The sequence below is a fragment of the Eublepharis macularius genome, chromosome 4, assembly GCF_028583425.1.
Source record: "Eublepharis macularius isolate TG4126 chromosome 4, MPM_Emac_v1.0, whole genome shotgun sequence".
Lineage (NCBI taxonomy): Eukaryota > Metazoa > Chordata > Lepidosauria > Squamata > Eublepharidae > Eublepharis > Eublepharis macularius.
In genome coordinates, this window is record NC_072793.1 from 116956253 (window position 1) to 116982098 (window position 25846).

General features: G+C 38.8%; 1 protein-coding gene across 2 annotated transcripts in view; it reads right to left on the bottom strand.

Annotated features, from left to right (window-relative positions):
* Positions 1-1399: 1399 nt before the first annotated feature.
* The window catches only part of ERC2 (ELKS/RAB6-interacting/CAST family member 2), a 768095-nt gene continuing 743648 nt past the window's right edge, over positions 1400-25846 (bottom strand). For both annotated transcript variants that reach the window (XM_054977161.1, XM_054977162.1), the window contains 2 exons: positions 10372-10506; positions 1400-1426 (listed from right to left, as the gene is read on the bottom strand). In XM_054977161.1, coding sequence (XP_054833136.1) covers positions 1400-1426; positions 10372-10506 — 162 coding nt within the window. The remainder of the gene's footprint in view (positions 1427-10371; positions 10507-25846) is intronic.

Genomic DNA, 25846 nt, shown 5'->3' on the forward strand with positions numbered 1-25846 from the left:
ACAGTGGCCAAAACCCAGGTGTCTTCAGGAAGGAGGTCTGCCAGTGGGGAAGGGACACTAGAAGCCCTCCCAATGATTTTCCAAATCCTCATCTAGAAATTCTGATGTTTTTTTCCAGAAAGAGTCATGCTTTTATTTTTTTTTTAAATTGACACAGCTTTACATGAATAATCAGTGCATACTTCCATCATACTGTTTCATTTTTAATAACAAACCTTGCATATCTTTCTATGTTTTATTCCTTTCACACCAAATCATCAGGTTTTCTTAACACATTTGACCCTTTCAATCTAGGCCTTGAGATATTTTACCCTTTATGCCACACAATTATGAGTAAAACAAATGTGAGAAAAGCTGGTTAGGCAGGCAGCAGTAAAAATATAAAAACCTACAGTTCAGCAGGATGTTGAATAAAACATGTATATAGGAAGACATTTAAGTAAAGTGAAGGAAATAAGAATCAGCGGCCAGATTCCATGGAAGTCCATTTTCAGGACAGGAAAAAAATGTAAAATTCTGCAAGTGGGTTTTGCACTTACTTAATGACTGCAGTTCACAAATGTTTGCCCAAATTAATTTTGCAGGTTGCATTATCATTCATGTAATGTTATCTTTATACACACGTAGAAGTTATTTAAAATTCTGCAACAGTATACAATTGTCTTTGAGTAAATAAGGCTCCTTCTCTAATGCCTGGGTCTCTGATCTATGTCTCATTTAGTGATTTGTTTAGAGAATTTACATGCCAATTCTCCTGAGAAATGCCAATTCAAGTTGTGACACACAAGATGTCATAGAGTAGGTGGCACACACTGGCAATCATCATATTGAATATATTCCAAGATTCAGGTTTCGGGATAGTTTATAATTTTAAATATACTGTATTGTACTTCAGATCACTACAGCATTGCTATGGCAGTTCTTTCTTTCTTTCTTTCTTTCTTTCTTTCTTTCTTTCTTTCTTTCTTTCTTTCTTTCTGGCATCACAAATGTCATTTGCCAACGGAATGCCATAAATAAATTGCACCCACATAAGAACAGACATGAATAATCTATTCACCATCAATACTGTTGTAATCTGATAAAAGCAAATGGGCTAGGCCAATGCATGTAATGAATGTAGCACATTATGAAAAAAGACTGAGCTATTGCATAGTATTAACAACAGGGAATTATAAGAACATTATCTATGCTCATTCTCATCCATAACTATGTCCAGCCATTATTTTTCAGAATAATATTCATTCCGTCACCTCATATGAAAATATTTACTATACATGTGCATGAAATGTCTACCAATGCAACTTAAAATTTAAATAATATCAAAGTGCATCTAAGAATAAAAAAATTGTATCTCACCCCTCAAAACAAAACTGGAACTTTGGTTTATAGGAACCGGCTATGCCCATATACCCTCCTCATCATCCTGCGAGCCAGACATTAGAAGATGCATAGAGATGTTAGCATTGGGATGAAAGAAGAAAGGATTAGTTACCTTGGTGCAGTTGAAGATACATTGATCTTCATTGATGAAAATAGAACTCATCAACAAAAAAGAAATTCAAACACTTAAGCCATACAGTAACTAAAAGTATTATGTCGCACAGCAACTAAAAGAATAGCATCAACATTCATTCCATCCAGTTCAACTTTTGGGTCAAAGGTAGACAATCATATTGAGTAGCTATTGGTTTTTGCAAAATGCACAATCAGAACTATGGCAGAAAAACCTAATGTCATAACTTTAATGTCATTAATATGAGAATCAGCTGGGTTTATTTAGTGTAAATAAAAAACAGATATGATAAAAATGGGTAAAGATTTAAAACATCATTTTCTGTATTATCAATCGTATCCATTAATCCATGCCTTATGAACTATATTACTTGTTTTTTTATTACTTTTACCAAATTAACTGGTTTAATTAGATGGACTTATAGGGAATAAAAAAGCATTACAAATGATTCTTACGCTTTGTAAAAAGTAATTTCACCATACTTTGGTCTTCTAAAACACAGAAAGTCCATGTCTCTTTTTCATATATAAAGTTACTTGAACTTTTGTAGTCAAATAATCCAGTTGTTAAAACACTCTAGTGGATCAAATCCTAACTAGTAGTGTTATAGCACAGCACCTACGAATTGGGATGCTGGCTATCAATTCTCTTTGACATGTTTTCTTACTAATGCTATTTTCTAGGATGGCAATCAAATAAGTTAAAAACTTCAGATGGAATTTTATTTTTCTAACATACTAATAAGCAGCACCAGACAAGCCTCAACATATTTCCTTTAAATGAATTGCAAAGTTATTTTACTTGATGCTGTTATTTTTGATAACGTATTATAAACTACATGCATAAACGTCACCACACTTACTGAACAATATTTCATCATTTTCTTGATTGAAATGTTTTTCCGATTGTAAAGAATCTTCTATGCTTACACTTTCCATAAACATATCTGAATAATGATTTTGTTTACGTATGTATAATACAAAACAATAGCTACCACAGATGTACAAACAGTAGCAGCAGGCAAATCTGACATAAGGACAAAGAACTTTTTAGCATTGTGTGAGAAGGTACTATTAAAAAATGGATAGATATGGTTTTAAAATGTGTTTTTACAAAGTAGCTCCCATTTCTAAAATAGCCTTTGTTCTTGTATGTCTTGGTATCTAGGAAATCCATTATTACATGGAACACGTAATGATAGTTGAATTGAAATCTTGGATTCCTGAATTGTTATATCTCTCACATTTCCATGATAGTTTTCTATTTAACAAAGCAGTCCTCTTTTATCTTACACTAACTGAATGATGACATGATTACAATTAGATATCTTATGTCGGTTTAAACCATAGTTGTGGTGATATAGTAGCATCATTAAACTGTCATAATTTTAAGTTCTTATAACTGTTGCACTGTCATAACTATTAAGGTGCAACAGAGAAGAAATAGAAAGAGTTGGTAACCATGGTATGGGAGGATTCAAGAAATGGCCAAGATTTAGGGGTGACAGATCCCCCAGGGTCCAAGCTAGGGGAAGGGGCAGTAAAGTAGTTAGAAAATGAAATCATTTTCCAGTGCAACATGGAACTATGGGTCACGCTGGGAGACAATTCACTAAAAATCACCCTCAAACTTAGCAGAGGGGATGGCAACCTGTCAAGACCAGCCTTTTAAATCCTATATGGCTAACATGCTTGTGTGACTTTGGTTCAGGAATGTAACTTTCCACAGGCCCAAGTCCAGCCTGGTCTTGGAGAAAAAATGAAAACCTCTTGATTAATTGCACCTGGAGCCTGGTTGCTCCCAAGGGAAATGTCCTTGGGTGGCAGGGAGAATCAGCCTCCACCTACCCTCCCTAGTTTCTCATGCTAGCACCGCTAATCATCTAAGTGTGCCCTGACTGGCTAACAATTCTTGAAAAGATGGCTATTCACAGCACTGTGGATCCTCTCCATTCCGAATCATTCTATCAATATGTGAGAGAGGCTTTTTGCTCCATGCCAGATACCGAGATGACCAGAACTGCCTGGCATGGCTTTGGACTTTCCTTTCTAAGTCTGTGAGTATGAGCAACATGCTTGGAAGCTACATCAGAGATGCAAGTTAGCAAGCCTTTTAATGTCTAGTTAGATAGCACTAGCCAGGATAGATGTTGTTATTTTTCTGCCTATTGTTTGTGCTTTAATAGAGTGTTTCCTGCCCTGTATACACTCTTCCTAATCAGAATTACTTACTAAAGAAAATATATTTTATTTCTTCTGCCAAAAAGACTTACTGACTAAATGTGTGCCTGTACTCTCAGAAAAGAACCCAGAGGCTGAGGAGTCACAAACCAAAGGCCAGACCCCCATAAAGCTGCTAGGAGTTTCATGTGGCTGTTGATTCAGAGCCTGGGAACAGTAGCAGGGGCTCTCTAGGTCAAGACACAACCCAACCAACAATCCAGAGCCTAACCTCCTCCAGGGTTAAGATTGACTTCCATCGCCAGTTAACTCACTGAGATAACTGCTTACTAACAAAGAGCCTAAAACAACTACCCCCACTTCTTCTCATGGCCACCAGAAAGGGGGAGAGATTGGGGATTGCTCTGGGGGCCTGAGAAATCATGCAGTCAACCTGCCTCTATTTGCTGTCTTGCAAAAATGCCAGCAAAATATTTGTTAAGTGTCAGGTTAGCTATTAGATCGTCAGCAAGGTAACACAAGCTGTGCTTGCCAGTTAAGTGAAAGGTTATAATAAAATCATCTTTATTACTAGAGAGGCTTTTAGTTTTCCTTGGTAAATTTCATCCTGCTGGATCAGACCAGTGGTCCATCTAGTCCTGCATCCTATTTCACACAGAGGTCGGCCAGAGGACAGAGGACAAAGTGCATAGAGGCTGAGGTCCTCCTGTGCTACTTCCTCTCTGCACTAGTGTGCAGTGATTTTCTGCCTCTGGATATGGAGGCTTCCTTCAGTCACCATAGCCATTAATGGACTTCTTCTCCATAAACCAATAAGAGTAGTTCTCTCTCTCTTTCTCCTGTTGATCTTTAAGGTGCTACCGGACTTGAATCCTGCTATCTCACTGAATTCAGCTGGATTTCAGTCTTCAGACACCTATCTTAAAGAAGGGAGCTCTCGAAAGCTTACACTCTGAAAATCTTGTTGGCCTCTAAGTTGCCATTGGACTCAAATCCTACTGTTCCACTGCAGACCAACATGGCTACCTACTTAAACTATCCTCACTGTATTCAGCAAAGCCTATTTCATTTTTTAATTTGCATATCTCTTTTCTCATTCTCTTTGTTTCTTTAAATGTGTGAGAGGCATCTCAGAGGCGATCTTTGTCTAAGGAGCCAGTGGTGGGTCTCCTCAGCACCCTGCTTCTCTCATCACCCTCCTCTCATCAGAATGGATGATACCGACTAACTCTGCAGCTGATCACAGTACTGATCACACAAGTATTTATGCCCCAGAAAAGGAATATGTATCATATACATCAAGATGTATCTTAAGGGACCATATCACCCCAATGAGTGTGAGCCAGGTACCCATAGCTACACTTTTTCCTGGGAAGGAAATGTATGCACTGGTTTAACAATATAACAATAGCATTGTCCTACAAAAGCAGGGTACTAGATAAACATGCTATTGGCCACAAGCTTCCAAATGCAGGTCATGTTCCATTGTGAATTAGAAGGACTATGGGAAATGTGTGTACCCTTATTGGGGACTTTAGCTCCATGTACTTGTATTGCTAGCAAGGCAGTCAAATAACCATTTCTGATATACATATTCTTTCAGTGTAAGCCACAGAAGTGGAATAAGCATGAACAGTGTATGGAGAGTATTTCAGCTCTCTGCAGTGACTTTTCCATGTTCATCTTGTCTCTATGTGTAATCAGGAGGCCATGAAACATTTACAGAGACAAGGGATGCTCTTTTTGAAATGAGGATTTACAGATAGTAACCTCTGCCCACTGTGCTTGTTCCTCACTTCAGCTATCTTCAGGACTGGGCACACAGTAGCAGATGGGATCCAGCATAAGCTACTAGCGCTGAATGTTCGTCGCATCTACTAGAGCACCAGCTAAAGCCAAGGGATAAGATTTTGCATTTCATTATTACCTTGACTGCTTCCTAATTATGTGTGATATGATAAAATTATGCTACTGGGCTGCATGTAGAAGGCCAAAATGAGGAGAGCTGGTGATAAATAACCAATAGATGTATAACAAATTTAATGTAAGAGTAATATAATATAACAGCAATCAACTAAATGAACATGCCTGAGGCAGGTGGAATGGTATGAAGAGAAATTGGCAAGTGGAAATACATCCCTAATTACCATCTTAAATGAGCCCAGGTTTTGTATTTCTGAACCCTGACATTTACTTAACATTTAATATTTTTGTTAAAGTGAATGATTAGATCCACAGTTTATCAAAAATCAAGCCATACAAATGTGACTGAAAAAAGAGCCACAACCCTATAACTGAACTGTAATTGCTACATTTGTATAAAATGAAGTTATTCTAAAATACTTGGTGGCATAGAGTCTCAATTAAAAATGCTGTCACAACAACACAGGTAAATGCAAAACTTCTGAATTACACTCCTCTGACTTCCTTCTTTCAATGGAAAACTGTGCCTGACAAGACTTGTCACAAATGCCTTTCATATCCTTCAGTGCAAAGAATTAATATCTCAACTTGAGTTAAGTAAATCTACTGATAATGTGCTCATCTCATAAAACAGTCTTTTTTTAAAGGCATCATCTTCTTGACTTATTGTTTGCAGCCTGCAACTGATGCTTTGAGTTGTCAAACATGTAACTACTGGCCCCTGAGACTATGAAAGTTTCTGCATGTTGCAAACGATACCATTTTTATCTACTGCTTGCCACATAAAGTATTTCATTTCTTGTAACAAACATTTACTTGCTGTGGCCTGAAAAGACTCCATGATTTTAAAGTGCATAAGGCCATTTATAAAAAATTCTGTCACTGTGCTAATCCTACTCAGTCAATGTACAGGAAGCATGTAAGGTCAAATAAAATTTGTTGATGCCCAGATCTGTACTTATATCCAACATGAATAGATTAAAGAGAGGACCGCATACAGATCAGTTGTGAAGATTTACTGTCTGGCAGACAAAGTTCTGTGGTTAAATATCAAAAGCTGCTCTCTTAACAATTCTCAATTTTACTGAGTAAGTCACGGATCTACTTTTGAGCAGACCTGCTTAGGGTTGGTCCTCAAATGAACAACATTTGGTTGAGCCAAAATCTAAAGCGGGGGAAGGTTCTTTCCAAAACTATCAGTATGATGGTAACTGCATTAGTGGGTTCTTGAGTGTTTCCCAGTTCTAGCCTGAAAATCTATTTAATTGTCCTTCAAAATCCATAATTCACAGTGCAATTCTCAGAATAATCACACTCTTCTAAACCCACTGAAGTCAATGAGTTTAGAAGGGAATAAATCTTCTTAGCAATGCATTTAGCTTTAACTTCATATTGCTCATTTAAAGGGAACAGAAACAAAGATAGAAGAAATTCTCTGTGATTTGGTAATAGTACAAAAGTAAGAATTTTGTAGTGCATTCTTAAGTAGAACTATATCCTCTAAGTCACTGGAAACAATAGATTTGGGTGTAATTCTACTTAGGATGGCACCAGATTTACATTTTGAGTAATTTTTGGTCAAGCTACACAATCATCAGGATACATATGTATGCATATACATAATATACACATATCAAACAAACATTTTTAGCATTAATGTATTTCCAGTATGAAACTTAATAAATAAATCCTTAATCTTTGAAGTCAGGGATTGGAAGTATGTGACATTTGTTTTTAAAAATTAAAAATACTTCTTGACTATAAGAGGTTTATTGGTTCCCCAGAATATTTTGTGATTTTATACCACTACAATGAAATGGGACACCAGAAACAGTATTTTGTGTGTGATACATTTATAAATGGAGAAACACTGGTTTATATAATAAAACCACAGAGTAATGAAGCTCTGAGTGTACTCACTCACTGGCTTGGGAGCCATATGTGTGTTTATATGTTCTTATTGAATTGTTTTATATATATTCTTTTAAAAAGTGGTTTTAATGTTTGCCATAACAACAGCAATAATAGTGTGTTTATATACCGTCCTTCTGGACAGATTAGTGCCTCACTCAGAGTGGTGAACAAAGTCAAAGGAATTGAAGACCTTACTTGAGTGAAAAAACAAAGGAACTGAAGACCTTACTTGAGTTGCACAGAAATGCTTTTAAAAAATAAATAAAATAAACAAATGGGGACCCATGAGAAACTCATGGGGAAATTCTCTCAATGGTGTTTGGCTTCTTACACCAGCACCCAGCCACCTTCATCCACCCTTTCCTTCCACTGCCATCTCCCCTTCCCAAATTTTTCCTCACATACCCTACTTCTTCTCCTCTCTTACCCTCAACACTGGCCCCAACCTCGCATTCCTGCTGCCCGCCCTTTTTTAGTTTGACCTCCTTGTCATCTCACTGCCCTGCCTGCTCACCTATCCATGTCCTTACCTCTCTTAGTGCACATCTATCCCTCCTCACTGTTCCCTTGGTGGGCCAGCTACTTGTCAGTCAGATAGCAACTCTCAGTCACTGCCTGCTATAACACCTCTCCCTCCCCTATCTACCTCAAGCAGTGAGGGGATGACCACAACAGCTTCTCTTCCACCCTCCCACCTAATGTGGTGGTGGTAACTGGGGGTGTGCACTTCGAGTTTCTGATTCAGAAAAAATTCCCGAATCGGACCCGATCTGTAAAGATTCGGGTTTTCCAAATTGGGGCCAGCATGCTGCTCATTTGGTTGCTAGTAATTGCTCATGTGGCTGTGAGCTGTGAAGTGAATGCCACTGGAGTAATGTAATGGAATACATGAAATGACAAATAAGAAAATGCAGGCAAGGCAAAAATAGGATTCATACATTAAGACTAGCAAAGCTTGTTTTACTGTTAGCTTTGGTTTACTGGACAGAAGTCAGCAAATGGGTCTCCTAACAGGACTAGGCCACATTTAGTTAGTGGCCTAATTCATCTGTATTTACCTGATTAATCGGAACAGTTAGAATTATACCTGCATTTGCATACACATTTTCAATTATTTCATATTGTTTTATTTTATCAAGATTAAATAAATAATAAGCAGGCACACCTTTCTTACTCTTCTGTTGTTTTTCTAACATTTTTACTATCTGAACATCACTTTTAAAGTTCTCTGACCTGAGTTGCTACTTCTCAGTTAAATAATAATGACTAGAGAACTGCAAATATGTAATTGCCTAAGCCATCACAAAATATGCAATTTTACAAGAGCTCTATGTGAGGCTTACATTTGGCCAGATGGCTAGCCTAGATAATTTGCACTTTCAGATAACTATTCTATTTACATCTCTTCTCAAAAATTCCCTACATATCTCAGATGAATTCCATTCCCTTTTAGCAATCTGTGGGCAATGCCCTTTCATATTGCCTTGAAATATACTATTTATCTTCTATCTTTACATATTTGAATCCAAAATTAATTACTGCTACAGCACTCACAATTTGTCATTTGCTACATCTAATCCTGCCCATGGATGTCCAGTCCCATACCTCTTCCCCCAAAGAAAGTGATAACTTAGCTTGTGGTTTTCTTAATTAGGTTTAGGTTCTTCTTTTGGAACTTTTAGATTCAAAGAGCACTGCTCACCTGGCTGGCAGGGGGAAAGGCACCAGGGGAAGAAGCATGCAGACTAGACATGGGCACAAACAGCATTACGAACAGAAAAAACCCAGGAACAGCCCAATCTGCTGTTCACGAACAAGCTGTTCGTGATGGCCCATCCTAAACGAACAGGTGGTCGTTGTAAGCCATGTTCGTTGCCTTCGGCAGCCATTCATCAAACCAGACAGTCTGGCACCTGCAATCAATCCCCTTGGCAACCAGAAGCAGGGACTGAACTCTGTCTGAACTCCTTCTGCCTTTCCTTCTGGCTTTAACCCTTCAAAGTACTTCCAGCAGACAGTCCCATTTTTGCCACTGTGAAGAGAAAATGACAGCCAACAGGGAGACCCGCGGATCATGCCTTTCCTGGGGTGCAATCTCTCTGAAACTTGGGGGGTCTTCAGAGGACAGTGAGGACTATGTCCCCTTCCATGTCTCTAAGTCCCCACTCCCTACTATGTAATGTGTGTGACACTCTGGAAAAAGAAATGAGGATCCTCCTCTTGCTCAAGCTCTCTAACATTTACCAATTTCAGCTATTAAATGTATGGAAAAGCCAAGAAATATTAGATTTCTCTTCTTGGAACTTAGGTGTTGTTCCTGACATAAAAATATTATAGAATGCTTATTTCAACTTAGCTGAGTAGTTATAAAAATTTGATACTACGTGATAAAGTGTATCTCCAAATTTACTTTTATAATATCAATATCTTGTAGATAGTGGTTATAATCGTATGGTCAGAGTGAGTTAATAAAAAAGCTATAATAATTTAGACTTGAACAGCTATCTAACACAAAGCCCTATAGTCCATTTTAAAAAACAGTTCTTCAGAAACATTATGTTTAATAGGTGAATTGGGAATCTTCAAGAATGCTATAAATGTAAAAGGAGAGGGGGAAATATAACAAGAGGAACAAAAAGCAGAATGGAAAGAGGAAGCAAAACATTTAGAATTTCTGAATAAATAACAAAGCTATTTGTTTCAGTTCAAAAAACATATGACTTATATTCCAAATAACATGCCACTCAGAGTGTTTATTCTTTTTTATGAGCCTTTATTTTTTCTTGAAAATGTGTATGGTGGAAGGAAAGTGTGAAGGAAAGAAGAGACAGGACTGACCTGTTCTGGAGATGGTCTGTGATTGGCATGCTGTGTCCTCCCAGGAGATCTGTGGTGGTGGTGATGGTGGTGGTGGTGGTAGTGGTGATGGTCATCATCATAGTTGTCTGCCATCAGTTTCATCCTGTTCTGCGTCTGTTGGGATTAAAACAAAGACCAGGCAAACTAAATGCTAGAATGTATGTCAAATACAATGGCAGCTGGGTCTGCATCATGATACCAACAACATTCTCCCTTCCTCCTACAAAAAGCCTAATTTACATCTTGCACCAGCCTCCAAAACTGGCCTGCCCCAGTCAAACACACCTCACTGTCTTGAGGCTGCAGAAACAGCAGAGCTGTCATGAGGCCTGCCAGACCACAGTGTATGTCTGGTGCTATGCATTTGATTTACTGGGTCTTAAGTTATGCAGGTCAGCTCTACAATTAGGAGGGGAAAATATTTTTAAAAGGTGTGTTTATTAAACTTGTTTCCTATATACAACTTGCTTCCCAGCAGCTGACCGACTTTAGTCCTCCACGATTGGCAACACTACAGAATCTGCTGCTCCCAGAACATTCATTAGGCCTACAACTGATGAACATTTTCTTCATTTACATTTAGGAATGCACTTACCCACTTCCAGTGGGAGAGCTCCCACTGATCCTTCCTGGACCTCGTCACTACTCAAATGAGCAGCAGGTGAAAATAGGGAGGAGAAAATAGTGTTGCACAATATTACAAAGCCATTTCTGATCAGAAAACCAGATGTAACATCACCATGTAGCTGTGAAACTCTAGGAATCTTCCAGATCTCTATGGCCAAACCATAGAGGTCAGCAGGATTGCTAGAACATCACTGGAACACATGATGTCACTTCTATTTTTTCAGCCAGAAATGCTGTCGTGGTAATGCTATTTCTGCCCATCTCTGTCACTACAGCTTCAAATCCTGGCAACCCTATTTATATTGTAGGAGATTCGCTGAACCATACTAATATTCCATATTAATATTCTTGAACTCCCTTGCTTAAACAGGTCCAAGCTTTAAAAATATGAATGAGGCAACAGTTTAAAAATGTACATAAATTATATTGGGGTACATTCAATAACTCAAGCCAAGTTCCAATGAATCTTTGGACAGTAAACTATTACAAAGCAATCCATGTTTGCACTGGCAAAAGTGAGTATTGCATAATATGTTAGAAATTGCAATGTCTGGTGTATTGCAGCAGCCAGAAGGGAAGATGAGCCTTCTATGCAGGGGGCAGCAAAGATCACTTAGGACAGTGAGAGCAGCATATCTCTTGTTTCCTGGGGGTCATTTCCTTGTCTTGTCTCCTATTGGGCTAAACAGGGCAATATCCTGCTTCTTCTCTCTCCTGCCTTTTTCACTCTTCTACAAGATGTAGTCAGATAGCAAGGACACTATCTCTATCTCTCCTTCTTCAGTATGTATTTCTTAAATAAACTTTTTGCCTCTTTAATCAGCACAGTGTAACTTCTCTGCTCTGTTTACACTCCGCTAACATAATATTCAAACACTCAGAATCTGGACCTGTATTTTTACATGAGATAGATGTCACCCCCACCCGCACACATACGCACTTTGCATCTTGCTCCAGTTATGTTTGTTTATAACCCTATTTTTTTTACATTTGAAACAACAAAAGCTATATTTTGAACCCAAGAAATATCAGAAAACCAATATAAATTGTCATAAACTGTGAGGGGGGGAAATCTATCATTATTAATTGCTAACACTATTGTTATTTGAGGTTATTTTTCTAAATCAAGAACAGATCTGTCTATGGTAAGGTATGTTCTCCAGTGGAAGTTTATTTTTCTGCCAGTTTATTGACAACTACAGTAGTTCAACATTTCCAAGAATCAGTTTTCAATTACAAAAATTGAAGGGACATGAGTTTTATTCCAATACATTTCACGGATTGAGGTAACAAAAGCATTATAATGGCAAAACAATAAACATCTGTGATTGTTTTACATCCAGGTTTGTTTGTGTACAGAAATAAAACTGGGACATAGATGGCTAAATTTACACAAGCAAGTAAACTTAGCCATTGTGCTCCGGGCTTCAAAGATTGATGATGAATTAACATTAGATTAAGCTTGTTCCTCCCATAATGAAGCGAACAACACGCTCCTGATGAAGGTGCTACGAAATCTGCAGCGTTTAGCCGGCCCCAGATTGGGCGTGGTTTGAGAGTTTGTTCCTCATTTCAAACGGTGACGCTCCCTTTTCATCTGGGAGGTTCCAGGAATTTGCTTGTTCGACACAAGATTTTGCGTAGGAATCTACAATAGACTCTGTTTGTGTTTATGCCCGATTGTTGGATGTACAATTGTGAAGATGTTCCCTGTACAGTTTGTTATGGATATGGAATGAGATAATGTGAATGAAATTGATATATTATGAATTACTACTATTTATAGCACTTGCACTTTGAATACAATTTTGTAAATTCTTTGATTAGTTTTGTGTGTGCTTCCCATGGGCTCTTTCCTCTGGGCATTGAGCAGGGGTCACTGGGGAAGTGAGAGGTAGCTGTGAATTTCCTGCATTGTGCATGAGGTTGGACTAGATGACTCTTGGGGTTCCTTGTAGCTCTATGATTCTTTTTTATTTTTTATTTTTATTGTGAAAAAGTTGTGAAAAGATAAGAGCAAAAGAAGGAAAATAAAAACAAGTGGAGGAGTGGGGAATCAAACCCAGTTCTCCAGATTAGAGTCCCGCACTCTTAACCATTACAAAAACACAACTACAAAAAGCCAACAGTGGCCTACATATCTATCTACAAAGTAAAAAAAATAGTAAAAAGCATAATAAGCATATTATTAATCCCTGACAATTTTTTGCCTACAACACTTCCTCCTTTATTATCAATCAACTTGTGGTCTAATTAATATCTTTTCTCTGTGTCTCATCTTCTTGATATCCCAGATCCTTATTCATAAAAATCAAAACCACAAATCATTAATTCATTTTCTTTGTTTCTCACAGATAGTCCATAAAGGGTTTCCAATTTGCCATGAATGTAGAGAGTGTTTTGTCTCTAATTAACACTGTAAGTTTGGCCATCTCAGCTAAGTCCATCATCTTTCCCATCCAAACTTCCAATGAAGGTAGAACTATGATTCTATGATTTCCAGAAAACCTGGGCAGTCTGGTCTACTAGCACCTGAAATCAACATTATATTTTTGACCATTTAAGCATAGAAACCTTGGGTCTTCTGGACTGCATAATTCAAATGTCATCTAAACAACAGCTGAAAATCTTCCAGTCACCTCAATCTATGATGCGTGTCATATACGGCAAAGAAATATTGCCTCCAAACTTAATTTGATGTGGTGAGGCATGCCCTTATTGTCTAGCAACTAGGTGCAAAATCATTCCCAAGGATCATGAGCATAAATTCCTAGAACAATGTAATATATGTAGGTTTTCTTCTCAGTCTGAAGTCAGATTTAGGGAGCACAGATTGGCAAGGAAAATATTTTTAAAAACATAATTTTTATCAGGATATAATTATGGAAATCACTTGCAAGAGCAATTCCATGCTGAAAAACATAATGAATTGACCCTTAGAGTGAGGCTAATGCAACATTCTTCTTGAAGGCCAGAAATGTTATCTAGAGGGTAATGTGGGTTTATTTTTCACTGAATGACCGAAGTCATAATTTAATATGAATTGGCGGCTGGCATCCTAATTTGGACCTGCTTGCAGAATAAAGAAAGCTTGTTACTGACCTTAAGTTGAATATTCTTTATTGAGTCTTAAACATAGTAACACAAATCACATGGTGAAAACACCTTTCCCATCTACTCACTGCCAAGTATTCTAATGTATTTTAAGGACTGCCTCCACCCAAAATATACCCATCAAGAAAAATTTTCTCCAACCAAAAAGGGGAGAAGATGCTCTTAGCAAATAACAGCCCAGTTACTGTAAACTTTATAATATCTTTCTCCTTTTATTTGTTTATTTTCTTATTAAGGAACGGCCTTAAATTTCCTACCTTTCAACTGTACCCTATAAAAATGCACAAGTTAAACAACGTGATATATGCAATCCTGAAAATGTTTCCTATAATGAGGTGTTGGGGATTAGGCTTGTCATGGAATAAGAACTGTGAATGAATCATGCCATCTTCTTAATTTGGTGCTGAAATATAAATAAACCACATCTGATGTTTCTTCCCTATGAATCCAAAACACAAGTAAAGCATCCACAAAGCTACTGCTAATGGTGAAGGAGGAGGCTTCACAATTTCACCAGGCATTCATGTCTATTGGATCTGATCTCTTTAAAAGAATACCAGAATTCTAAAAATGCATCAGAATGAGATGTCTTGTTTTATAAAGAAAAAGAAAAAGAAAGAATAATACTGAATTACTCCTTCGAAAGGATGTTTCTTCTGCTTTAAAATATGGACTTCAACAGTCTTTAATTATGCCACTGTCAGATATTTTATTTGAGGGAAGGAAAGTAAAGAGAAACTGGAAAATATGAAACAATTATAATTATCTTTATCAAGCTTTTAAACCAAATACTGTGAATTACTGCTGCCTGTTTTACTTACTAATTCTTTTAAGGTTCAGTAGGCTTTGAAATGCCAGGTATAGTTTTATTCCAGGAAGAAATTAATTAACTAGACTGGAATTTGTCCAGGACCCCAAGGGCTTTATACCTCTACGCTTGCAAAAAAAATGTGATGGGATTTTTATTGACCACATGTGCTTAAAAGCTTAGTTTATCTGAAAAATGGCATTTCCAACAGCACAGTGTCCCATGAAAATATACTGAATAATGTTGATCTGGAGAGTAGAGTGCCACCTACTGACTTCACAGTGCTACCACTTCCTGCAAGCTGATTAAATTATTTCAAGCCCATTATTGAACAAACTTGGTTCTACTTGGTATGGAACAGCAAAGTAGAACCCCTCCATATTCTATTTCAATTGGATGTGCATGCCTGTGTGTGTGTGTAATTTACCAGATTCTGTAAATCTTAGAACATGCATTACATAAATATGAAAACAGCATAAGAAGAGCTTAGCTCGTTTAATAGTGTAAACACTGTAGTTTGTGACTCTGTGAAGTTAAGCTTTTCTCTGAAAAACATTTCACTCCAATCAGCTCTTGAAACTTCACTTCAACTGCTAAGAGAAGGAACATTAGTTAGATCTATTGTCCCGGCAACACTGCGACACACAGAATGAATGTAACTCATCCTTTTTTTTTTTTTAACTTTTAGTATATATTTACTTTAGTAATATATCTCAAGTTGTTTGGTCCTCTGACTCATTCACATGGTATCACCATAGTTAGGATCTTTCTGCAGCACATAGAAAGCATTTGTAGTTTTTAAAACATTTGCATGTTTGGGTGGGTGATGTCCTTCAGGTTCTCTGTGTTGAAAAACAATGTAACTCATCCTGATCTTCTCTTGGGTACTGTATCTGCCATGAAGACTTATGGCAAGAGTGGTATGTGCATAGAAATTTGGAATGTGCTTTTGGTGCATAACCCATGATTTCAGGGTTTTAGAGGATTCTAACTTCATTCTATAACATATTTACAAGGAACCCTGCCTGGGATTGTTCACTTTAGGTAACCCAAATATACAAATACATTTAAAAAAATTAAAACAATTAAAATTGAGCATGAAGGAGGGATCACTGAGGGTATGCCAAACAAAACAAAAAGAAAAGTCTTCACTTGCTAGCAGAAGATGGCAACAGAAGCGGACAGAGGAATTTCCCTGGGGGAAAAGTTCCAGAGTTTCGGTGCCACAACTGAAAAAGCCATCTCCCAGGTTGCCATATGTAACTACAAGAGGGGGACATGCAAGGACTTGTGGGGGGCTCTAATTTTTTCCTCCCTCACTATTTTCCCTTTCCCTTCTCTGGAAGTCCCTATAGTCTCTCTCCCCCTGCCACCTGCCAGCTGATAGTTTAAAGGGTCCTGCTGCTTGCAAGCGGCAGGAAAAGTTGATATGGCCATTTCTCTGGGATAATGGCCATTTAAACTGCCCCTTTAATACGACCCAAATGAATCAGTAGACCAGTTCATGGAAGTTCGTGGAAACGAGCTTCCATGAACCACTGGTTCGCAAACCATGAACCAGCCTGGTTCATGCAGTTTTTTGGGTCATAATTCGATTAGTGCCCATCTCTAGTGGGGAATAATAACAACAACAACAACAACAACAACATTCGATTTATATACCACCCTTCAGGACAACTTAATGCCCACTCAGAGCGGTTTACAAAGTCTGTTATTATTATCCCCACAACAAAACACCCTGTGAGGTGGGTGGGGCTAAGAGAGCTCCAGAGAACTGTGACTAGCCCAAGGTCACCCAGCTGGCTTCAAGTGGGGGAGTGGGGAATCAAACCCGGCTCTCCAGATTAGAGTCCCATGCTCTTAACCACTACACCATACTGGCTCTCACAAGGACCTGCCAGTGACATCTTATTTTCCTTTGTGTCCTCTTCTCAATCCTATTTCCTCTTCCCTTTCCTTTGACAAACCCATATCATTACCTTTCCCTACTTCCTTCTGTCCTTCTCACCCACCCACCAATGTACCTTTTATTTGCACCCACATCTTCATCTATCATTTATTATTCCATTTATACCCCACCTTTCTCTCTAATGAGGACCCAAAGCAACTTACATCATTCTCCTCTCCTCCATTTTATCCTCACAGCAATCTTATAAGGTTAGGCTGAGAATGTGTGATTGGCCCAGGGTCACCTAGTGAGTTTCCATGGCAGAGTGATAATTTGAATAATTGATAATTTGATCATTTGAATCTACATCTCCCAGATTGTAGTCTGACACTCCAATAACTGCAACACACTAGTTTTTGTGGCATGGCTGCTGCTGAATGCTAACAAGGTCTGGATGAGTTATGCAAGTCACATAGAGCAAGTCACCTGGTGGTTGCTTCCAGGCCTGGCCTCACTGAGTCCTCCCTCAAATACCAAAACAGACCTGGAAAAGGTCCACCCTCTGCCTTTTACTGACAGAAACCAAGGCTGTGTAGTTGCTTAGTAATGGCCTAGCAATGGCCACTGAGGGTAGTCATATCATAAAGCATCAAGCACGGCTTCTATTATTTGGGGGGATTAATCCCCAATGTGTGTGTATACATGCATGTATAAAATTAAATTTTATATTTTTATACAAAACGGGGGCATTTTCAGATTTGTAGCAAGATCTGTCTCCTGTGTGCACAGTTCCAGTCTGGTTCTAGGTATCCAAAGGTTTGGTCATATTGAAAATTAGATATATTGATGATAAACAAGATCACTATCTATATCTGTCTATCCATCTTTCTATCCATTCACACCTACACACCCACACACAGAGATCTTCCTAGAATTGTACAGATTTTAAAATGGAATGAAATCAAATCTTGAATAGCCTAACAAAACAGTCAGTGCACAATATGCAGATTAAAAATATAGTGGCATGTATTATACCACTCAACTGAGCAAAGTTCCAAGCCCTTTACCAGTCTAAGGAGCCTTTTTCCAACTTAATTTCAGGGAATAGCCATATTAGCCTGTAGTCTCTGAACAAAATTCAAGTCCAATAGCACCTTAAAGACCAATAAAATGTTTGAGAGTTTAAGCTTTCATGAGTCAAAGCGCATTTCATCAGATAGCTCACTTCATCAGGTATCTGAAGAAATTAGCTTTGACTCATGAAAGCTTACACCCTGGAAAATTGTGTTGGTCTTTAATGTGCTGCTGGACTTGAATTTTTGTTCTTCAGACTTAAGGGGATCCTTCTGCAACAGAAGAACCACTTAAGCTGGAGGAAGTTCCTCCAGGCTACACATGACAATACTGAAATATGCTTGTACAAAAATTTGAAAGTCTGCAGGGAAAAAAAGCTTTGATGAGGTATCTGGATAAAAATGTATCACTGAACTATGGTAAACTGATTATGATATGGCTAAGAAACAACAGATAACACAATTCATCAGCCATCTTGTCTGTCTCTCTCTTCAAACCACTCCATTATCAGAATTAGAATTTTTGTGTAAAAATGTTTATCTGATTTGCTTATATGAGACGTGAAATTGTAATACCAATAGTTTACAATACCTTAATAAATAGAACTGTCTTAGACATCTTTGAGGTTCCACCTCTCTTTAGTTTCATAAGATACATACTCAAACCGCCCATTTGTACATAGTGTAGCCAGAAGTTAAACAAAAATGAGATATAGTTGCTGTGAGCACACTATTCAATTTTTTTCAAAGCATACATAAATGTTCTTGGGGGAAGTGTGAGCATGATTTGTACCGTACAGAACTAGGGTTGACAGGCCAAGCCCAGCAACAGGTGGGACGGTTGGGGATATGGACATGATGGCGGTGGTGATGACATCACATCTAGGGAAAACCCAGAAGTGACATTGGATAGCTCTAGGAATCACCAGAAACTCTTTGTAAGGTAATGGAGTATATGAAGATAATTGTTTTAAAAAAAAGAAGTTATCCCCTCTTGCTGTTTCAAAAGGCAGCAGGCAGCTGGAGCTCTGGGTAGTGGATCCATTACCTCAACCAGGGGAATTGTATCCCTGCACAGAATCTTCATGCTGTATAAGTACTGCATAAACAGTGAAATCCTAAACAGAGTTACTTCGGTCTAAGCCCATTGATTTCAATGGGCTTAGACTGGAGTAACTCTGCTTAGAATTTCATTGAAAGATAATCAATGTTCCATCATTTCCTTACTCCAAAAGAAAGGCTTAATTCTGCCCTAGGCTACCACAGTATTCTGCTACAGATCCTCCAAGCAACTCAGGTTATCATACTTTGTTCTTGCCTCCATTTTATCTTCAAAACAATCGTAAGAAGTAGGTCAGAATGGGACAGAGTGGTTGACTCTATGTCAACCAATGTGTTTCATCTCTCAGTGGGTATTTGAACTCAGGTCTATCTGTTCCTACTCCCAAACTCCCAAACCATTTCATCACACTCTAGCATTAAATGTTCAAAAAGTTCCACAAACACTACCAGTAATCTTTCTGCTTTTATTATCAATATGGGTGTGGATTTCCTTCCAAGTTCATTGAAAATGTACCCATGATAACCGCAAGATACAATAAATGATGTATTTACATTAATATAAGATATGACAGGAACTATGTTTGGACAAAACAGCTGCCACTTTCTCAGTAAGTTGGTCAGAGGTTACATATCTCTATTAAAATGAGTTTGTAGATGAAAAATTTATTCAGGCCAAAGTCTGAATAAAGCAGAGGAAGGCGGTTTTGTTAGTTTAGTAGTTGCAAAACTGAATGTATGCTTATTCCCTAATTCCATTTCCATTTTCACAACTGTTAAAGCTACCATAAAAATAAGGACAACAATTCTATTTCTAAGCCAAGCCGAAAAAATAATGTACTGAGACTGGGAGGTTTTTGAAAGCACTATCAGTGCCAGTTTGGCTTCTACTATTTTAGAGGTTGTTAAGGAATTACTCAAAAGTGCAGTTAAAGAAATGCTTTTAGATTGTTTACTAGCAGATTGGCTTTACTTGAAGACTAATAAACTGACATTTCTTAGTTGACTCTGTTCACAGGAATGTGCTCTACTTGGAGCTTTACTTGGTTGATGACAGCAGTACTGAAGGGGCATGCCCTCCCACACTCAGTTCAAAGTATTGATCCAAGTTCTGTGTAGCCTAGCAGCTGGTCACAGGTGAGTGGGTCTTTTCCACTCTAGGATAGTTTAGCATTACTATTGTATTGAGCTCCTAAACAGAAACAGAATTAGAACTGTGGCCCCACTTGACATTGTATAGTATAATATTTCCATTAAAATCCTCCATTGCTCACCATCAAAACAAAGACAAAATGTGCAGTACATTACTGACCATTGTCAAATGGGCCTTCAGAAAGCCATCTGAGAAAGACTGCCAGCTTCCCTCCTTCCCATCTTGCTCCCAATTATAAGTACACTAGCTTGATAGCCGTGCTTCGCTACACTATTTAACCACTTTAAATCCAGTTATGATACTTATGGGTATGTAATATTTTTTGGGTTGTGCTTTTCCCCCCTTTCTTTCTTTTTTTGAGTTGGCAACCCTAGTGAACCCTTGCTGAAGACAAATAAACTGACATTTCTTAGTTGGCTCCACAACAACCAACCCTAGTGAACTTTTAGGGAAAGATTGGGAGGTGTATTTTTACCTCAGGACTCCCAATAGCAACTGCATACAGTTTAGAATGTAGAGGGTGCTGCATACGCAAATGACCTCTGTGTTCCACTGTCTCTGGGGGAGGATGAAGTATGGAATGTTGTGAGCCCCAATCACCCCGCATATGCAAATGACCTTGAAAGGCTGGCCAAATCAGGGAAGAGTGGCCAAGCTGGCAGTGGGCAGGGTGCAAGCAGGCAGCAGCCTGCCAGCCACACAGGGAAACTGTATCCCTTTGGGAAAACACATTTTAGCCCTTTATACCCCCTTAGGGGGGAAATTGCTTAATATCTCTTCTTAGTGGGTGTTTACATCATGAAAAGAATGTTCTCCCCAAATTTCATGTTTCCAGATCCAGGCATTTGGGCTGGATGTTATCAGTCGGGACACTTGTCTTTTTAGATATAGATTAAATACTCAAAGGCTCTTTCCATGTATTTTGCAAATATGTAAAGCCTTGAGGAAAGCTGCCAAAATCCTTATTTTTACCTTCCTTTTTGAATGTGAAGGGTATATAAGTAGGTTTCAAGTAGTTTCTTCCACCACAGTTTTCTTCTATGGCATTCTTGCAGTTTCAAGGAGCCTTACAGAGCTCTTTATAGATCTTTCAGTGTCATGCATGCTAGTTTACCACTGTGCACAAATCAAACTGAAAATATTTGTTTTAATTATTCCACACTTCCAAGCAAAATTCCACCTTACATCACATGTGTAATAATTCCTTTTATAATTTCTGCATGTTTCTCTCTGCAATCCTCGTATTTGCTTTTTAAAAAATGGATCTGTCTGTTACACTATTTCACTGTTTCACACAGAGGGAACAAAATAATTTTTAAAAATTTTCATATTTGTAGGTAGGTTTTTTTCTTAATTATGAGTTCATGTTTCCCTCCACATGTACATGTCTACCCATTAATAAAACTTTTCCTGGTCTCATTTCCTTTTTGTAATATCAAGTTGCTTAAAAATTGGAGAAGGGGTGGGACTATGTTGTAGGATGTGTTAAAGGTACTGCAGCCAGGAAATGGAGGGTGTTTATCAAACACATCAGGACCACTCCTCCTGCCAGTTGCATCAACAGCACTAGCCAGCACTACAATTGTATTCAAAGCTCTGCCCTCAACTGCCAAAAGCCAGTGTGGAAAAAATGGGAGAACAGCATAGAATATACTGGTCTGCAATGGTTTAGCAGCAATGTCATCTGGATTATCTGTAATAATCATGGTAATATATTACAGCAATTTCAAATAAGGCAACTAGTATGGAAGCAGTCTCCATTAGAAAACAGTAGGAGGTGTTGGGCTACTGGAAGAAGCTAGAGGCCAAAGGACATATTAGAATGCTTGCAAGGGAAAATAACAGTTTGTCTTGGGAAAACAGCACTGGGTGCAGCAAGAGGTCCCTCCCTCATGCCAGGTACTTGTGGCACTTCTAAATTGAATTGCCACCAGAAACACAGCTGTATTACAGCTGTTAGATCCTGTGGTAAACATACCAGTTTGGTAAACTCATGACCAGTTTGGCCTAAGAACAAAGTAAAGATGGCTAAAATATGGATTGCTGTGAGAAAGGGAAAGAAGCTACAGTTTTCCATTGGCCACTTTCTCCAAATATTGTCAAGAGTTCATGCATGTAAAGGTAGTTCCCTGTGCAAGCACCGAATCATTACTGACACATGGGGGGACGTCGCATCACAGCGTTTTCTTGCCAGACTTTTTGTTACAGGGTGGTTTGGCATTGCCTTCCCTAGTCATCTACACTTTACCCTCAGGAAACTGGGTACTCATTTTACCGACCACAGAAGGATGGATGGCCAAGTCAACTTTGAGCTGGGTAACTGAAGCCGGCTTCCGCCTGGATTGAACTCAGGTTGTGAGCAGAGCTTGGGCTGCAGTACTGCAGCTTACCATGTGATTCAAAATCTTTTGTTTCATTTAATTAATTAATTATCTTCATTTACACCCCATTTCCCCCTCCATGGGGACCGAAAGCAGCTTACAACATTCTTCTCTCCTCCATTTCATCCTTACAATAACACTGTGAGGTAGATTAGGCTTAGAGTGTGTGACTGGCCCAAGGTCACCTGGCAAGCTTCCATGGCAGAGTGGGGATTTGAACTTTGCTTCCAGATCCTATTCTGACACTGACACAGTGTTTCCTAACTTTTTTTCCATGGAGGAACCCCTAAATTAATTTTTCAAATCCCAAGGAACCCCCACCTATGAAAACGTTTCAATTACTGTTAAATCATTATCAAGAAAATGTATATGTAAAGTGTGTGCATGTGTTCCAGCTTACATCATAAAAAAACGTGAAGCATTTTTCCTGTCTTGTGTCAAATAATCTTTTAAAAATATTAAAATATCAAAATCAAAATAACATTTGCTTGAATATCTAAGTAAAGTTCACATGCAAAGTCAATATAAGGTTTCCTTTCAGTGTGATATTTGGGCTTCTTTATTTTTGCACAAATGTTGAATTCTTGGCTGATTTCTCACAAAAGCCCTGTTGATGTCCTGTGGAGCCCCAGGGTTTATGAAATCCTGGTTGGGAAACACTGCTGTAATGACTATACCACAGCAGCTCTTTTGTTGTTTTGTCACAATACAGCAGGTTCAGTAAATAATGCCAAGGAGTTTACAACATGACTGAATTGATGGAGCTATGCAAATAATTCTAAATAGTTAGTAAGATATATTAGAAAATATAATTGGAATCAGGATGTCATCTTGGTTTGGTGGCAGGAATGAATTTTCAGTTTATGATTAGTATTAATGAACATGAAGATAAAGGAGCATAAGAACTTGGGAATGATTCTTGACCCAGTTGGAAACAGTTGCTTTGTGCAAAATTCCATTTTTTAAACAGTCAACAATTTACCAGTCTTTATATAGTGATCTCCCCCTTGGAAAGAAGCTGTATCAAACTAAAAAATCAGGTTCTTATTTATACATCTGAAACATTTATATGCCACTTTCCCACTCAATTTAGGGTCCTCAAGGCAGCAGTCAATCAAAATAATGTTAAAATACAGATAAATATACATAAAATATTTAAAACAAATAAATAAAATACATGAACACCCATACACAAACAGAGAAGAGGACCAATGACAGTTAGTGAAGGAACACCATCAAAACAGAAAAGTCTTCACTAGACATGGGCACGAACCAAAAAAAATAACGAACCCATGGTTCGTGGTTTGGTGCCACTGACGAAACCGAACTAACGAACATTTCCTGCTGATGAACCTGTTTGGGGTTCATGGTTCGTGGGGATCAGAACGGCCCCCATTGGACTTAGAGAGCCCATATTCACAGGGAGTGTTTAGCAGGCTCTCTTCCAGCCAGCACTCCAGTTTGGTCAACATTGCAATAGGGATCTCGGAGTTATACCCTCTCCAATCTGAGGTCTCCAGGAAACTCACACTTGATACAATTAGAGCCACCAGTTGACGTTGGCCCAGTGTACAAGGGGTGTACTCAAAGGGTTTGCAGGGATGAGATTGGAGTGCCCATGGCTACAGAACACCCCTCCCCCTCCCTCCCCCCACCCTCCCCCGGGTGTCTTCTCCCAAGTTGTAACCCCTTTGCAGCTCCATGGTTGGAAGGAAGACCTGCCAATCAAGGTAAGCTGAAGCAACACAAAGAAAGGGGAGAGAACCCCAACGGGAAACCACGAACACTTCAACTGATAAATTCCTATACCAAAGTGTATTTTAAAGTGCAAATGCTCAAGACTCAATACCTCTCAGTAATTCATTAGTTACATAGACTTCCGGTTTGGGGTAATGGCGAGACCGACGTGATCTGGAGCTCCGGATCATCCGAGGTGCTGTTTTTTGTCTGGTGGGGTGCATAGATCGCCCACAGCCTCCTGATTTCTGCTAGAAATCAGGTTGGAACACTTGAAGCCCTGAGAGTGAAGGGTCTCTGCGGATGGGAGGCTCTGAATAAAGGGCTTTCCTCCCAAGCCTTGAGATCCTCCTTGGAGAAGGGTGGCTAAAATCTCTGCAGCAGCTTCTGGAGTCATTAAATTGACATAGGCTCGTTGTTCCCCAAGCCTCGGGAACGGAATTTGACAGAATTGGACGTTTGAAGTAGTGAGTACAACCCAAGAAGTTTGTGTTAAGTAAAGATTACTATCTCCCCCAACGGACTGTTTTACTGAGCAAAGACCGATTTTTTAAAAGAATGAAAGACTGAGATATTAAGCTGAAAAGGCATACCAAAGAACTGAGCTGTTTAATTTGAGGCTTGAGAGTGAGAAAAAGCTAAAAAGTGCAAAGAAAGAATATTGTTTTGCATACCTGTGGTTGGGGAGAGAGCGACGCGGAGGGCGGATCGGGGGAATCGGAAGAAGCGCCGCGAGGTAGGAAGTGGAGGATAATAGACGGTGAGGAGACAGAGACAGAGCAGCGAGGGAGAGGTCAGGAAGAGTCGGAAGAGCCAGAAGGAAAACAACGCTGGAAAAGGGGGTGAAGCGCCCACCATTGAAAGTAAGGGAGAGGAAGCGGAAGTAAAGTGCCCACCATTGAAAGTAAGGGAAGATTACTGCAGTGACATCATTACCATAGAGAAAGATCGCCCGACATTTTATATCATAGAGAAACATCGTCCGACATTTTAAGGGTAAGGGAAGCCTTAACCGCCATTTTAACAGAGGGCAGACACTTAAAACTTTGATATATAAGAATAGAGACTTGAATTAAAAAGAAGACGGAGTTAAGAAAGAGAGCAGATTCGTGGGGGCCCAAAGCAAGCCCGATGGCTTCCAAAAAAGAAAAGGATTGGCAGGTTGCTATGGAGAATTTGGATAAAAAAATAACGGAGGGAAATAAAGAGATTCGGGAAATGGTACAACAACTACAGCAAAATCTAATGACGGAAATTAAAGAAGTGATTAAGTCGGAAATAACAGAGGTTAAAAAAGAGATGGAGGCAATAAAAACAGATTTAGAGAATACCCAACAAAAAGTGCAAGAAACACAACAGATGGTGCAGGATGGGGAGAAAAAAACAGAGGCTATACAGACAGAGACTATGGGTATGGGCGAAAGAATTGTGATGATGGAATGTAAAGCAATGGATAGACAAATTCGTTTGAGGGCTGTGCTGGAGAAAATGGGCGGATCTGCTCTGAAACAAGTAGCTGAACTATTGGCAAAATTTTTGGGACAAACAGAGGAGGAAATGATGACACACCTGGACATTGTGTACAGAGTCAACTCAAAGTATGCAGAACAAAAG